The 17,043-nt window shown below is 37.6% G+C and overlaps 5 protein-coding genes and 1 non-coding gene across 6 annotated transcripts; 3 read left to right on the top strand and 3 right to left on the bottom strand.

Moving 5' to 3' along the window:
- Positions 1-3,737: 3,737 nt before the first annotated feature.
- On the top strand, positions 3,738-5,146 carry LOC123067415 (photosystem I P700 chlorophyll a apoprotein A2-like). The gene has a single exon (XM_044490220.1). It carries the CDS (start codon positions 3,738-3,740, stop codon positions 4,695-4,697), a length of 960 nt encoding a protein of 319 aa, XP_044346155.1. The 3' UTR covers positions 4,698-5,146.
- On the top strand, positions 4,792-6,340 carry LOC123067404 (photosystem I P700 chlorophyll a apoprotein A2-like). Its single transcript, XM_044490213.1, has one exon. It carries the CDS (start codon positions 4,792-4,794, stop codon positions 5,941-5,943), a length of 1,152 nt encoding a protein of 383 aa, XP_044346148.1. The 3' UTR covers positions 5,944-6,340.
- On the bottom strand, positions 5,510-9,827 carry LOC123067393 (ATP synthase subunit alpha, chloroplastic-like). The gene has a single exon (XM_044490207.1). It carries the CDS (start codon positions 8,508-8,510, stop codon positions 6,996-6,998), a length of 1,515 nt encoding a protein of 504 aa, XP_044346142.1. The 5' UTR covers positions 8,511-9,827; the 3' UTR covers positions 5,510-6,995.
- On the top strand, positions 6,789-6,860 carry TRNAR-UCU (transfer RNA arginine (anticodon UCU)). The gene has a single exon. It is a non-coding gene; the product is annotated as a tRNA-Arg (tRNA).
- An 878-nt stretch (positions 9,828-10,705) lies between the features above and the next one.
- LOC123067371 (ATP synthase subunit a, chloroplastic-like) lies at positions 10,706-15,162 on the bottom strand. The gene has a single exon (XM_044490195.1). It carries the CDS (start codon positions 11,857-11,859, stop codon positions 10,999-11,001), a length of 861 nt encoding a protein of 286 aa, XP_044346130.1. The 5' UTR covers positions 11,860-15,162; the 3' UTR covers positions 10,706-10,998.
- LOC123067360 (DNA-directed RNA polymerase subunit beta''-like) lies at positions 12,698-17,043 on the bottom strand (the record flags this gene model as incomplete). The annotated part of the gene is given in 4 exon segments (XM_044490188.1): positions 12,698-15,914; positions 15,917-16,193; positions 16,195-16,376; positions 16,379-17,043. Coding segments are annotated over 4 exon segments (3,988 nt in total), but the record flags the coding sequence as incomplete, so codon positions are not given.

Raw genomic sequence — 17,043 nt, 5'->3', positions numbered from 1 at the left:
GATGAAGGCGATAATAAATACAGAAGTTGCGGTCAATAAGGTAGGGATCATCAAAACACCGAACCATCCGATGTAAAGACGATTTTCAGTGCTAGTTATCCAGTTGCAGAAGCGACCCCACAGGCTTGTACTTTCGCGTCTCTCTAAAATTGCAGTCATGGTAAGATCTTGGTTTATTCAAATTGCAAGGACTCCCAAGCACACGTATTAACTAGAATATAGATAATAGAAGGCTTGTTATTTAACAGTATAACATAGACTATATACCAATGTCAACCAAGTCAGCCCAAAGATTAGCTATCCATATAACTAAATTAACCAAACCAATAATTTTGTATTTGTAAATGAAGTGAGTCAAAGTTAAAAACTTTGATGGGTCTTTTCTATATGGGTTGCCCGGGACTCGAACCCGGAACTAGTCGGATGGAGTAGATAATTCGTCCTTGTTACAATAGAGAAAAATCCCTCCCCAAATCGTGCTTGCATTTTTCATTGCACACGACTTTCCTTATGTAGAAATAGCCAATTTCTATTCCAAAGAGGAAGTTCTACTAATTTTTTTAATTAGTAAGTTGATTCACCTACTCTTTATTATAATAAAAAGAACATTTCAGAATGAAAAATAGAAAAGTTTTTTCTTGATCATTTATCAACCCTTTCCTGTTTCTTAATTTCGTCTAATGATTAATTAAGAGGGTTGACCAGGTCATTGATACGTATAATATCCAAATACCAAATACGCTCAGTGTGTGATCCACAGAAAGAAAAAAGAGTTTGAATAAGACCATGCTCCTTCTTTTTCATAAAATGGGTGGTTTGGTTGTTGATCCATTAATCAAATAAATTAGGTCGTAAGATCGAATCAAGAATTTCATTATATCCATTTCTTATACCTTCTATTTTATATGATATTTCATAAGAATAAACCATAGGGATAGGGTCTAGAATAGAAGTAATAAAGTGAATAAAAAGAGGGGGCAATCTAAATATTGCTAATATATTAGGACCATCTTATTAATAATTCTAATGAGTTATCTTGGAATTTAGAATCAAATAAAAAACCCTATATTATGCTCAAGGAAAGTAGATATAGATAGGAGCTTATGCCTTCAAAAAAAATACACTAGAAAAATACACTAGTTTCTTAAATTAAAAATAAAAAATATTTTTTTCTTACGTCGAGAAATATTTGTTTTTCAAGATAAACAATGTCCGTTAGGCACCTAATCTTTATGTCATAATAGACCCGAACACTTGCCTCGGATTGACTTCAATATATAATTGCTCCAGTGAATAACTAAAAAAAATGGAAGGATGTTAGATAGTAAAGAAAATAACTAATCACAATATCTATCTTTCAAAATCTATCTTTCAAAATATATATATATCTTTCAAAGATTCACTAAAAAGACAGTTGGCGGGTCTCTTTGTATGTCTTGTCCGGAAAGAGGAGGACTTAATGATTATTCGTTCGCCGGAACCAGAAGTAAAAATTGTTGTGGATAGGGATCCTGTAAAAACATCTTTTGAGGAATGGGCCAGACCCGGCCATTTCTCAAGAACACTAGCTAAGGGCCCTGATACTACCACTTGGATCTGGAACCTACATGCTGATGCTCACGATTTCGATAGTCATACTGGTGATTTGGAGGAGATTTCTCGAAAAGTCTTTAGTGCTCATTTCGGGCAACTTTCCATTATCTTTCTTTGGTTGAGTGGCATGTACTTTCATGGCGCCCGTTTTTCCAATTATGAAGCATGGCTAAGTGATCCTACTCACATTGGACCCAGTGCTCAGGTAGTCTGGCCTATAGTAGGGCAAGAAATATTGAATGGTGATGTAGGCGGGGGTTTCCGAGGAATCCAAATAACCTCTGGTTTTTTTCAGCTTTGGCGAGCATCTGGAATAACTAGTGAATTACAACTCTATTGTACTGCAATTGGTGCATTGATTTTTGCAGCGTTAATGCTTTTTGCTGGTTGGTTCCATTATCACAAAGCCACTCCCAAATTGGCCTGGTTCCAAGATGTAGAATCCATGTTGAATCACCACTTAGCAGGATTATTAGGACTTGGGTCTCTTTCTTGGGCGGGGCACCAAATTCATGTATCTTTACCAATTAACCAATTTCTTGACGCTGGGGTGGATCCTAAAGAGATACCACTTCCTCATGAATTTATCTTGAATCGGGACCTTTTGGCTCAACTTTATCCTAGTTTTGCCGAAGGAGCAACCCCTTTTTTCACTTTAAATTGGTCCAAATACGCAGAATTTCTGACTTTTCGCGGAGGACTAGATCCAGTAACCGGTGGTCTCTGGCTGACCGATATTGCGCACCATCATTTAGCTATTGCTATTCTTTTCCTAATCGCAGGTCATATGTATAGGACCAATTGGGGTATTGGCCATGGACTTAAAGATAGTTTGGAGGCTCACAAGGGCCCATTTACAGGACAAGGCCATAAGGGTCTTTATGAAATCTTAACAACGTCATGGCATGCTCAATTATCTCTTAACCTAGCTATGCTAGGCTCTACAACCATTGTTGTAGCTCATCATATGTATTCTATGCCTCCCTATCCATACCTAGCTACTGACTATGGTACACAACTTTCCTTGTTCACACACCACATGTGGATTGGCGGATTTCTAATAGTCGGTGCTGCTGCACATGCAGCAATTTTTATGGTAAGAGACTATGATCCAACTACTCGATACAACGATCTATTAGATCGCGTCCTTAGACACCGCGATGCAATCATATCCCACCTTAACTGGGTATGTATATTTCTAGGTTTTCACAGTTTTGGCTTGTACATTCATAATGATACCATGAGTGCTTTAGGCCGTCCACAAGATATGTTTTCGGATACTGCCATACAATTACAACCTATCTTTGCTCAATGGGTACAGAATATCCATGCTACTGCGCCTGGCGTAACAGCTCCTGGTGCAACAACAAGTACTAGCTTAACGTGGGGAGGCGGCGAGTTAGTAGCAGTAGGTGGCAAAGTGGCTTTGTTACCTATTCCATTAGGAACCGCAGATTTTTTAGTCCATCACATTCATGCATTTACCATACATGTGACTGTATTAATACTTTTGAAAGGTGTTTTATTTGCTCGGAGTTCCCGTTTGATACCCGATAAAGCAAATCTAGGTTTTCGCTTTCCTTGCGATGGGCCTGGCCGAGGGGGAACATGTCAAGTATCCGCCTGGGATCATGTTTTCTTAGGTTTATTCTGGATGTACAATGCAATTTCGGTAGTCATTTTCCATTTCAGTTGGAAAATGCAGTCGGATGTTTGGGGTACTATAAGTGATCAAGGGGTGGTAACTCATATTACAGGGGGAAACTTTGCACAGAGTTCCATTACGATTAATGGGTGGCTTCGAGATTTCTTGTGGGCACAGGCATCGCAAGTCATTCAGTCTTATGGTTCTTCATTATCTGCATATGGTCTTTTTTTCTTAGGTGCTCATTTTGTCTGGGCCTTCAGTTTAATGTTTTTATTCAGCGGCCGTGGTTATTGGCAAGAACTCATTGAATCTATCGTTTGGGCTCATAACAAATTAAAAGTTGCTCCTGCTACTCAGCCTAGAGCCTTGAGCATTATACAAGGACGCGCTGTAGGAGTAACCCATTGCCTTCTGGGTGGAATTGCCACGACATGGGCATTCTTCTTAGCGAGAATTATTGCAGTAGGATAGTGGCTAGGAGGATTTGAAAGGCATTATGGAATTAAGATTTCCCAGGTTTAGCCAAGGCTTAGCTCAGGACCCCACTACTCGTCGTATTTGGTTTGGTATTGCTACCGCACATGATTTCGAAAGTCATGATGATATTACTGAAGAACGTCTTTATCAGAACATTTTTGCTTCTCACTTTGGGCAATTAGCAATAATCTTTCTATGGACGTCCGGAAATCTGTTTCATGTAGCTTGGCAAGGAAATTTTGAATCATGGATACAGGATCCTTTACACGTAAGACCTATTGCTCATGCGATTTGGGATCCTCATTTTGGTCAACCCGCTGTGGAAGCCTTTACTCGAGGAGGTGCTGCTGGTCCAGTGAATATTGCTTATTCTGGGGTTTATCAGTGGTGGTATACAATAGGATTACGCACCAATGAGGATCTTTATACTGGAGCTCTTTTTCTATTATTTCTTTCTACGCTGTCCTTAATAGCGGGTTGGTTACATCTACAACCCAAATGGAAACCAAGCCTTTCGTGGTTCAAAAACGCGGAATCTCGTCTCAATCATCATTTGTCAGGACTTTTCGGGGTAAGTTCTTTGGCTTGGACAGGACATTTAGTTCATGTTGCTATTCCCGCATCCAGGGGGGAGTACGTTCGATGGAATAATTTCTTAGATGTATTACCCTATCCCCAGGGGTTGGGACCCCTTTTGATGGGTCAATGGAATCTTTATGCCCAAAACCCTGATTCGAGTAATCATTTATTTGGTACCGCTCAAGGAGCCGGAACTGCCATTCTAACTCTTCTTGGGGGATTCCATCCACAAACACAAAGTTTGTGGCTGACCGGTATGGCTCACCATCATTTAGCTATTGCATTTATTTTTCTCATTGCCGGTCACATGTATCGAACTAACTTCGGAATTGGGCACAGTATTAAAGATCTTTTAGAAGCGCATACTCCTCCGGGGGGGTTGATTAGGGCGTGGGCATAAGGGCCTTTATGACACAATCAACAATTCGATTCATTTTCAGTTAGGTCTTGCTCTAGCTTCTTTAGGGGTTATTACTTCCTTAGTAGCTCAACATATGTACTCTTTACCTCCTTATGCATTCATAGCACAAGACTTTACTACTCAAGCTGCTTTATATACTCATCACCAATATATTGCAGGGTTCATCATGACAGGGGCTTTTGCTCATGGAGCTATTTTTTTCATTACGGATTACAATCCGGAACAGAATGAGGATAATGTATTGGCAAGAATGTTAGACCATAAAGAAGCTATCATATCTCATTTAAGTTGGGCTAGCCTCTTTCTAGGATTCCATACCTTGGGCCTTTATGTTCATAACGACGTCATGCTTGCTTTTGGTACTCCAGAAAAGCAAATCTTGATCGAACCTATATTTGCCCAATGGATACAATCTGCTCATGGCAAGACGACATATGGGTTCGATATACTCTTATCTTCAACGAATGGCCCCGCTTTCAATGCGGGTCGAAGCCTATGGTTGCCCGGATGGTTGAATGCTGTTAATGAGAATAGTAATTCGCTTTTCTTAACAATAGGACCTGGGGATTTCTTGGTTCATCATGCTATTGCTCTAGGTTTGCATACAACTACATTGTTTTTAGTAAAGGGCGCTTTAGATGCACGCGGTTCCAAATTAATGCCGGATAAAAAGGATTTTGGATATAGTTTTCCTTGTGACGGCCCAGGGCGCGGCGGTACTTGTGATATTTCTGCTTGGGACGCATTTTATTTGGCAGTTTTCTGGATGTTAAATACCATTGGGTGGGTTACTTTTTATTGGCATTGGAAACATATCACATTATGGCAGGGCAACGTTTCACAATTTAATGAATCCTCCACTTATTTGATGGGATGGTTAAGAGATTACCTATGGTTAAACTCTTCACAACTTATCAATGGATATAATCCTTTTGGGATGAATAGTTTATCGGTATGGGCGTGGATGTTCTTATTTGGACATCTTGTTTGGGCTACTGGATTTATGTTCTTAATTTCCTGGCGGGGGTATTGGCAGGAATTAATTGAGACTTTAGCATGGTCTCATGAACGCACACCTTTAGCTAATTTAATTCGCTGGAGAGATAAGCCCGTGGCTCTTTCCATTGTGCAAGCAAGATTGGTTGGATTAGCTCACTTTTCCGTGGGTTATATATTCACTTATGCAGCTTTCTTGATTGCCTCAACATCAGGCAAGTTTGGTTAATTTAGTTTGTTTTTTTGTACTGTATCAGCACCTAGTTCATTACTCTTGATAGAGAGGGAGGATCTGCCTTTTTAGATTTCTTTTTCTATTTATTTTTCCATCTAGGATTAGAACCGTATACTTGGTAATAATAGCAACGACACATTATGGCAAAAAAAAGTTTGAATCAGAGGGAGAAGAAGCGGCAGAAATTAGAACAGAAATATCATTTGATTCGTCAATCTTTAAAAAAAAAGATAAGAAGCAAAGTTTCTCCCTTGAGTTTGAGTGAAAAAACTAAAATGCGAGAAAAATTGCAATCCCTACCGCGTAATAGTGCACCTACACGCCTTCATCGACGTTGTTTTTTGACCGGAAGACCTAGAGCTAACTATCGACATTTTGGGCTATCCGGACACGTACTTCGAGAAATGGTTTATGAATGTTTGTTACCGGGTGCAACAAGATCCAGTTGGTAAGGATAAAATACCCTTTCGTATTTGTATGGATTTATGGAATTGATAATCATAGAGGAGCCCTCTTTACCATTCTGTATAAATGGACTATTCTATTTGTATAGATATTGGTAGAGGGGCGTATCCAACCCTCTTTTATCCACTAGTTACCCCTCTTTAGTTTAAGAGTATAGAGCAGTTTGGTAGCTCATAAGGCTCATAACCTTGGGGTTGCGGGTTCGATTCCCACTACCGGCTCCATACTCCTTCTTTATGATATATGCATGATATAATATATACATCATGCATTTGTATCTGGATTTTTTGATTTCCTAAAAGAGTTTTGGTCTAACAGTTTTTTCTCGGAAGAAGAAAAATAAAATAAAAGAAAGAATAAAATATGAAAGAAAAGCGTCCATTGTCTAATGGATAGGACAGAGGTCTTCTAAACCTTTGGTATAGGTTCAAATCCTATTGGACGCAATCTTATTTCTATCTATTCTTTAAATAACTATACTAAACTAAAAACAAAGAAAACTTTTTTGCATGATTCAAATGAAAAATCTTTCTCAATGATTCCTATTCTACTAACAAGAGTAGACATGCAAAATTTATTTGTTACTGAAGAGAAAACCGTTCCAGCTGTTCCTGAATAGCTTCCTTCAAAAGGATTTCCGCTTGCTCGGTGAATGTCTTGCTAGAAGATATAATTTCTTGGAATTGAGGTTTAGTATCTTTTAGATGTTTACGTAACTCATCCAGAAATTTATTTACCTGTTCAATTTCTAACGAATCAAGATATCCTCTTGTTCCGGTATAAATAGTAGCTATCTGCTCTTCCACTGGGAGAGGATTTGCCTGGGATTGTTTAAGCAATTCCCTTAATCGTCGACCCCTTGCCAATTGATTCTGACTTGTTTTATCGAGAGCAGAGGCGAATTGTGCAAAGGCTTGTAACTCTGCGAATTGAGCTAGTTCCAATTTTGATTTGCCAGCTACTTGTTTCATGGCTTTAATTTGAGCCGCGGATCCTACTCTGGAAACAGAAATACCCACATTAATAGCGGGTCGAATTCCGGCATTGAATGGATCCGCAGATAAGAATATTTGTCCATCTGTAATGGAGATTACATTAGTAGGAATATAGGCGGAAACGTCTCCAGATTGAGTCTCAACTATTGGTAAAGCGGTCATACTTCCTTCGCCTAAAAGAGAATTTAATTTAGCGGCTCTTTCTAAAAGGCGTGAATGCAAATAAAAAACATCCCCTGGATAAGCCTCACGGCCGGGAGGTCTTCTTAATAGAAGGGACATTTGGCGATAAGCTTGTGCCTGTTTGGAGAGATCATCATAAATTATTAAAGTATGCCGTTCGCGGTACATAAAATACTCAGCCAGGGCTGCTCCCGTATAAGGAGCGAGGTATTGTAATGTAGCAGGTGAATCCGCCATTTCAGCTACTACAATAGTGTATTCCATGGCCCCCTCCTCATGGAAAGCAGTTACTACTTGAGCTACGGAGGATGCTCTTTGACCGATAGCTACATAAACACATATTACACCTTGCCCTTTTTGATTGAGAATTGTATTTGTGGCTACTGCTGTTTTGCCAGTCTGTCTGTCCCCAATAATTAACTCTCGCTGACCGCGCCCTATAGGGATCATCGAATCGATAGCAATAAGCCCTGTTTGAAGAGGTTTGTATACGGAACGCCTGGAAATTATACTTGGAGCAGGAGATTCAATTAAGCGAGATTCGGAAGCTATAATTTCGCCTTTCCCATCAATAGGTTTAGCCAGAGCATTTACAACACGACCCAAGTAAGCCTCACTCACGGGTATCTGAGCAATTCTTCCTGTTGCTTTTACAAAACTTCCCTCTTGTATCATCAACCCATCGCCCATTAATACAATCCCAACATTTTTGGATTCCAAATTCAGAGCAATACCCCTAGTACCTTCTGCAAATTCGACTAATTCACCTGACATTATTTCACCAAGACCTATAATACGAGCAATCCCATCCCCCACTTGAACTACGCGACCTATATTCTCAATCCCTACTTTCCTATTATATTGTTCAATACGTTCGCGGAGAATTTTATGAATTTCGTCGACTCGAAGGGTTGCCATTAGTGTTTCTTGACTCTTTTTTCGGAAGCAAGGGGAAAAATAATGCCTAAATTCTAAACGAAAGTAGAAGTTCAAGGCCTAATTAATTTAATTATCTCTTCCATTCCAGGGACCCGAGAATGCCAATATTAGCACGAATCATACGGAAATGTAACTCGGTATTCAAACAACTATTCAGAGTTCCTAGAGCTCCTTGTACGGCCTGTTGGAAAACCCGCTGTCGGACCTGATTCATTGCCCTTTGTTTTTCAAAATAAAGGGTTTCGTTTTTAGACTTTTCCAATTGTTCCAAACTAATAGAAGTAGCATTAATCAAATTTGCTTTTTCTCGTTCTATCTCAGAGTATCCATTCATTCGATACTCATCCGCTTCTAGTTCGACTTTCTGTAATCGAATCCGAGCTTTTTCGAGTTGCTCAATGGTCCCTCTACGCAATTCTTCTGAATTTCGAATAGTACTCAAGATCCTCTGTTTTCGATTATCTAATAAATCTTTTAATGAAAGTAGATTATTTTGTAAGTTTACAACTTTTATGATCTCTTCCCGAACCAAACATGAATCTTTCGATTCATTTGGCTCTCACGCTCCTTATTTTTTTTTTTTTTCTTTAGCTATTTCCATATCTTTTTTTTAAGTAATGAGCCTATCCTCTATCTTCTTTTTTATGTTTATATTTCAATATACCGAAACCTATATAAGACTAGATAAATATTAAGAGGACTCTTCCGCCTAGATAAAAATATATCATGGTCAGCAAAGTTGTTTCTTTATTTTTATTTGCCCTCTTTAATAATTTCAATTTCATTAAGAAAAACTAACTAAATAAATGGAAAATGAAAATTAATAGAATTCTTTTTTTTTTTTCTTCAAATCCAAAAAATTTCTCTTTTTTATACATAGGTCGTCGATTCGGCATTGGTTAAAAAAGGGCAGGGTGCCCCCTTTTTTTTTCTAGTAAATAGTTCAAACCATTTTATCGATATGAGTGTTCTATATCAGATAAATTTTACATTAGCTATTTCCCGTTTAAATTCGGTACTAATACTAATATAGTTGTAGAAAGAGTACCTCTTTTTGCCTGGACTTCAAGCAGTTTAGCTTTAACCGTGTTAATGGTCTCACATTCTTGGTTTATAGAGAATCAAAGTTGATTTACCAATGAGTCGCGAAATGCTATGGTTCTTCCATATGATTTCTGAATTTATTCAGAAGTAATTCGTCGAGATCGTGCACCCTTTTCTTATTTATCCGAAAAATACTAAAAAATATTATAAAGTGCAGCCGGATAGATCCAATCTATTCTTGAAATAGACAACTCGCACACACTCCCTTTCCAAAAAAAATCAAAACACCAACCACTACAGTTAGATTTATTAGATTTGTTGCTAAAATATCGGTATTAAGCCCGAAACTGCCAGCGGATGGCCAGTGAGCTAAAAAAACGAAAGAATGGGTTACATTTTTCATATGCTCTCCTCTTATAGATAGGACGAACAAAGAACAAAGTTTTTCGATCACTTACTTCGCTCGCCCTTTTTTGATCGGTTTTTTTAATGCAAATAGATTCAATCTAGTAATTTCTTTTAGATTAAGTCTTACGTCTTGTTTGACCGGTGAAAGACTTCCTTTGTTGAAATGTTCTGTTCCCAAAATTCCTAAAATAAAAGGAAAAAACTTTCCACTTTCCTAAACTAAGGACGGGAAATAAGAAGGTGAGCATATCTTCTAAAGGAAGTCTTTAGAAGACCTCGACTAAGCAATAAAGTACCTCGTATTTTACCTTCTGCTTCTGGCTGTCTCGCAATACCTTCTACAGCTTGTCCTGCAGTAGTACCTTGACCAACTCCAGGTCCAATAGAAGCAAGGCTTACGGCCAATCCAGCAGCAATAACAGAAGCAGCAGCAATTAGTGGATTCATGGTGAGTAGTTCCTCGTGTCAAAAAAAAGAAATGGTTAAGGATACAATCAACCAATAAATTCTTACTTCTAAGCTCTATTGGGGAGAAGTAAAGTAACTAAAAAGTACAAATTGAAATCAAATTGAAATGATAATGTGAATTGTCTGAACTACATAGAAGGGAATTCCATATCCATATATCGGATTAGATAATGAATCTAACCTAGGAATATATAATATAATATCCTATATATACATTTGTTTCTTCTATTTTGTTTGCATATTTTCTCATTTTCTATTGAATCGGATTCTAAAATCATTGCTTAAAGTGGAAACCCGCATAAAAGAGGACTCCACTTATAGACATTAAGGATATTATAGTATAGATCTAGCCTGACTCCACCCTCCTTAATGCATATATACTTTGAAAATTCCATAATATAGTCTATTCTATTCTCTCTCCTACAACTCTAGGCTATATATTCATACGCATTTCTAACTATTTTTTTGCAACCAAGAAGATTATCCGGAACCATGCATGAATTGAGCTAAGCTGCAAAAAAAAATATTATTTCCAAAAATAGTCAATTCAATGATGACCCTCCATGGATTCACCTATATAGGCTGCGACTAATGTTGCAAAAATAAGAGCTTGAATACCACTTGTAAATAATCCAAGAAACATGACCGGTATAGGGATTACTAAGGGGACTAAAGAAACAAGAACAACAACGACTAATTCATCCGCCAATATATTCCCGAAAAGTCGAAAGCTAAGTGATAATGGTTTTGTGAAATCTTCTAGGATGTTAATTGGTAAAAGGATTGGAGTTGGTTTAATATATTTCTCGAAATAGCTGAATCCTTTTTTGCTAAGACCAGCATAAAAATATGCCGCTGACGTGAGTAAAGCTAAAGCAACAGTAGTATTTATATCATTCGTGGGCGCTGCTAATTCCCCATGGGGTAACTCTATAATTTTCCAAGGTAAAAGAGCACCCGACCAATTCGAAACAAAAATAAAAAGGAACATAGTTCCAATAAAGGGAACCCAGGGACCATATTCTTCTCCAATCTGAGTTTTGTTCAAGTCTCGAATAAACTCAAGGACATATTCAAAAAAATTCTGACCGTCGGTCGGGATGGTTTGTGGATTCCGAACAGCTATGACAACTGAACCTAGCAAGATAGTAATTACGACCCAAGAAGTGATGAGTACTTGGGCATGAATTTGGAAACCTCCTATTTGCCAATAGAAGTGTTGGCCTACTTCTACACCCGATATATCGTATAACCCCTTGAGTGTTTTAATGGAACAAGGTATAATATTCATATTGTCCTCTGATAAAAATTGAACTTCAAAAAAGGAATTCTTTTGATTCAACCATCTCTTTCTCAACTCAGCAACTTGAAGTATTAATCTTATATTTAGGAAACCAAGAAAGCACATCAGATCATAATATATATCAATACCCTCTAATATATATCAATATTCCCCTTCTTTTTTCTATGCAAAAAAAATTCTATGCAAAAAAAAAAGATATAGTAAAGTAAGTGATTCCATAAATTTACGCAGTTGCCCAAGAATTCACTATATATTCTTAATCAACGATTTCTTATATAGAGAGAACGGCCCTCACAAATTGAAAATACTAATTTGTTAAGAATCAATCGAATTGAAGTCATAGTGTCATCGTTGGCTGGAATCGATATATTCGCGAGATCCGGGTCACAATTTGTATCGACTAAAGAAATAGTAGGAATCCCCAAAATGGCACATTCCCGAAGAGCTATATACTCCTTTTGCTGATCAAGGACGATCACAATGTCTGGCAATCTCGTCATATATTTGATCCCGCCGAGATACCTTTGCAAGGTAGATAATTTTCTCTTCAAGATTGCCACATCTCTTTTTGGGAGATGGTGGAATTTTCCCATTTTTTCTTCTGCTCTTAAGTCTCTAAATTGAGAAAGTCTAGTTTTCGTAATCGACCAATTCGTTAACATACCACTGAACCACTTTTTATTAACATAATGACAACGAGCCCTTATTGCAGCTGATGCTACTAAATCTGTTGCTCTTTTTTTGGTACCAACAATTAAGAAACTTTTTCCCTGACTTGCTGCATCAAAAACTAAATCACAAGCTTCTGATAAAAAACGAGCCGTTCTAGCGAGATTTATAATATGAGTACCTTTACGCTTTGCCGAAATGTAAGGGGCCATTTTAGGATTCCATTTCTTAATACCATGACCAAAATGAACTCCTGCTTCTATCATCTCTTTCAAATTAATGTTCCAATATCTTCTTGTCATTTTTTCCACACTTCCTTTTTTTTTAATCCTACCATTCCATTACGGAATTTAGTTCTTTTTGAAGATTAAGAAAGATCCGAAATAGCTTGAAATAAATAATAATTGTTCCGAGAGAACCTTGTACTAAGATAAGAGTTGGCCATTGATACATGGTATAAACATAACCACCTTAATGAATTAACTGACTTGTTTTACTTATTAAAATAAAAATCTTAAAAATCTAAAATTTGACCTGTTAGTGTTCTAAGTTCAAAAGTCTAGTAAAGTAAAAAATATTTTTTATGTATCCTTAAATGATATAGGGTTAAATGTTAAATGGGGGTTCTTATGTCTCATAAAAATTGTTTGTTACGTCAGAATCTGAAGAAACTAATTCTGTATGGAGAAACAAAAAATCTCTCATTTCCGACGCGAATAGATTTTTTTTTTTTATTTCGAAATAAAGGTTCTTGTCTTGTGGGGAACGATGCACAAATTTTTGGAATCCGGTACCAACAGGTATAATCCCCCCCAGAACTACGTTTTCTTTCAAGCCTTTCAACCAATCAATGCGACCTCATAGGGCAGCTTTTGCTAAAACTCGAGCAGTTTCTTGAAAACTTGCTTCAGATATGAAACTTTGGGTATTCAGGGAAGCCCTTGTTATTCCCAATAAGATTGCCCGATAATAGATCGATTCATCCAAAGCTCGCCCTGCTCGTTCCGCTCGCAATAGTCCGATTAATTCCCCAGGCGAAAAAACATTAGACATTCCATCTTCGGAAACCCGCACTTTTGATGTTACTTGGCGTATAATAATCTCTATATGTCTATTATGGATCTGTACCCCTTGGGATCGATAAACCTTTTGGATTTTATTAACCAAAGAGATACGACTTTGGGCTATGGTTAGCTCAGCTCCAATCAAGAATCCCCAAGGGACCCCAAGAATTCTTGGTATACGCTCATTCCAATCCTCAATTCTCCTTTCGAGATTCGGGGATAATGAATCAATTGAACACGCTTCAAAGATTTGTTCCACTTTTGGAAGACCTTGCGTTATGTCACTAGATCTCGATTTTTCATATATAAACGTAACTAACCTATCTCCCTTGTAAAGGATTTCTCCATAATGACCATTAACAGTTGCTCCTGTAGTGGCCAAATAAGGTTTAGCTGCTCTTATAACAAAGGAATTCATATTTACAATGAAAATTTGACCGGATTTTTTTATGTGCGATTTAAATAGACATACATTTTCACAAATAAATTGTCCAAGGTGAATTATTGCCGATGTCTCTTCCCAAGAATCATGATGGACAAAGTGACAATTCAAAAGGAATGGATCCAACATTATGTTACTATCGAAATTAGAAATCCTTTTATTTTCATCTATTAAAGAGTATTTAAGTTCTTGAAGTACTTGGAAGGTTTGTTTTAAATTGTCAACGAACAAATATTTTTTTAACAGGATTTTATTATGCGTTAGTAAATAGTAAGATGAAGAAAAATGCGATATACTAGCTACAATAGCGCCTAAGGGCCCAAAAATTTCTCGAATAGGAATTCTAGGATTCCATTCTTTTATCGCATTGGGATGTTTTGAATTCTTGAATAAACCAATTCGAGAACAGTTGGATGCCGACAAAATCATCAAAAAGTGGTATTCTTTATTTCGATTCAACAAAGTGCCAATAGCTTCTGGATGTTGGCTAAGTGATTCAATCTTCGCCTTGGAATAAAAAGAATTGATATTGGCGCGATCTAACCTATTATGGGGAATCGGTCCTGCACTTGTCCTATCATACCTTTTTCGTGTATACGAAATAGTGGACTTGACTAACTCAATTCTTAGGAAATCGCGAATAAGATCATTTGCTCTTACCTCAACAAGGGAAGCACCAGCCTTTTCTTTTTCTTCTTGTTCCCAATTCACTACTAAGCAAGTTCTAACAAATTGACTATTTGTGTGATAAATTCTTTGAGTTAACTTGCTATTTTCATGAGAAATAAAATTGACAAGTCGAATTTGGAGGTTATTTTCTTCTTGCAAGAGATCCTGCGGGAAAAGTGTTGCTAAATTTCTTCCTTCGTCCATTTCATATGCCACTGTAGGGCGAACGGAAACAAAATACTTTTCCTTGCTCTTGAGAATTTTTTTCCGTTGAACATAGACCCAATTTTTCCTTTTTTTTGATTCCTTAGAATCTTTTTTTTGTCTTTCTGGCGGTATCAAACAGCCACCTAATATCTTATCCGCCTCTTCAGGAAAATGAATATCTCCGGAAAATATTTTGAGTTCCGTATGGCTTTTTTTTCTCTTCACTCGGACCAGTCCGCCTAGTCGACTTCTTGTATTTTTTGTGAGTTGTGTATCCACTCCAATAATACTATTGTCAAGTATCTTTAGGGATGAAGATCTCGGCAAGATATGAAGTTCTTGAAGAATGAAAAAAACCCGATCTACTTCTTTTTGGTATTTTAGACTAAATTCTTTTGTTCCTCGATGCTCAATCAAACCCTCTTTTTTTAAGATGGAATCTTCCTCTGGGCTCTCATATTCATCCTCTGAATCTTCTTCTGAGTCTTCCTCTAAAGTACCATATTTTTCCTCTGCGCTTTCCCCGGGGTTGCCATATTCGTCTTCTGAGTCTTCCTCTATAGTTCCATATTCGTCCTCTTGGGTCCTATATTTGCTCTCTGGGCTCCCATATTCCTCTTCTGAGTCTTTCTCTAAAGTCCTATATTCGTTCTCTGGGTTCCCATATTCGTCTTCTAGGGTTTCATATTCGTATTCGTCTTCTAGGATTCCATATTTAGATTCTTCTAGGGTTTCATATTCATATTCGTCCTCTTGGGTCCTGTATTCGTCTTCTAGGGTCTCATATTCCTCTTCTGAGTCTTCCGCTCGAGTCCTATATTCTTCTTCTAGGGTCCTATATCTAAATTTAACAATTCCTGAACCCTTTTTATCTTTTCTGTATCGGGGATCGTCAAAATAAGCAAAAATAGTATTTCTACATAAAACACCCATAAGGGGGATTTCAATCGAAATCCCAAAACAGGATATTAGTTCTTTCTCTTGTTCTTGATGATATTGTAATGGAATGACGAACCTATTTCTTCGCTTTTTCGCCAACAAATCTGAATTATCTTGAAAAATAGAAGGATAGATAAAATTCCAATGGCCATTGGACATGATTCGACCGACGTTGAATAATCAAGAATTTCCCTATCTTTTTTACCATAAGTATTCATTTGATCTTGATCCTTGTGGAGTGAAAAAGACGCTATACTGGATCTGCACATACTTACTGACAATATCCATAAATGGCTTGTTTTTGGTAATCGGCGAAGATTACCATATTGATATTCGGGCGCATGGTAAACATCAGTACTCCAGTGCATTTCGCCGTCTGATTCAGAATAAATATGCTTTTGTACCCTTTCTTTAAAATGTAAAGTGGACGTTCCGGCACGAATCTCCGCAAATTACTTGTTCGGATTTTACATATTGATCATTTTGCACTAGAATCAAGCTTTTTGAGGGAATATTCACACTATATAGAATATCTTGACTCTGAATAGTTACATGCAAGTCTATATAACATAGAAAAGCAGGCTGCCCATGACGGGTACGTGTGGGGTGAACCAAATTCTCATTGAATTTTATTTTCCATTCGAAGGGGATCGTACAAGGTCGGCAGTACCCCCTGTGAATACTCCGCCAGTATGAAAAGTTCTTAATGTTAGTTGAGTCCCTGGCTCCCCAATTGATTGACCTGCAATAATACCTATGGCTTCTCCCAATTCGACCAGATCACTATGAGTAGGACTCCGGCCATAGCATAATTGACAGATCCAAGAAGTGCTTCGGCAAGTAAAGGGGGTTCTAATATATATTGGTTGTGCTCGAAATGGTTGTGCTCGAAAGGCAGTTATGAATCGATTGACTAATCCAATTCCAATATCTTGATTTCGCGCGGCAATGCATCGTGAACCGATATATATATCGTCTGCTAATACACGACCAATTAGTGTTTGGACAAGAAGTTTTTCCGTCATCCCATTTTGAGGACTTACAGAAATACCTCGGATAGTACCACAATCTCTTCTACGCACAATAATATGTTGAACTACTTCAACAAGTCTACGTGTAAGATATCCAGCATCTGCTGTTCGCACAGCAGTATCTACAACCCCTTTGCGGGCTCCATAGCAGGAAATTATATATTCTGTCAAAGAAAGTCCCTCGCGTAAATTGCTTTGAATAGGTAAATCAATCATTTGTCCTTGAGGGTCCGACATTAATCCTCTCATACCTACTAATTGGTGTACT

This window comes from Triticum aestivum, chromosome 1A, assembly GCF_018294505.1.
Source record: "Triticum aestivum cultivar Chinese Spring chromosome 1A, IWGSC CS RefSeq v2.1, whole genome shotgun sequence".
Taxonomy (NCBI): domain Eukaryota; kingdom Viridiplantae; phylum Streptophyta; class Magnoliopsida; order Poales; family Poaceae; genus Triticum; species Triticum aestivum.
The sequence above is the reverse complement of the archived record's forward strand: the minus strand, read 5'-3'. Positions and strand labels throughout refer to the sequence as shown.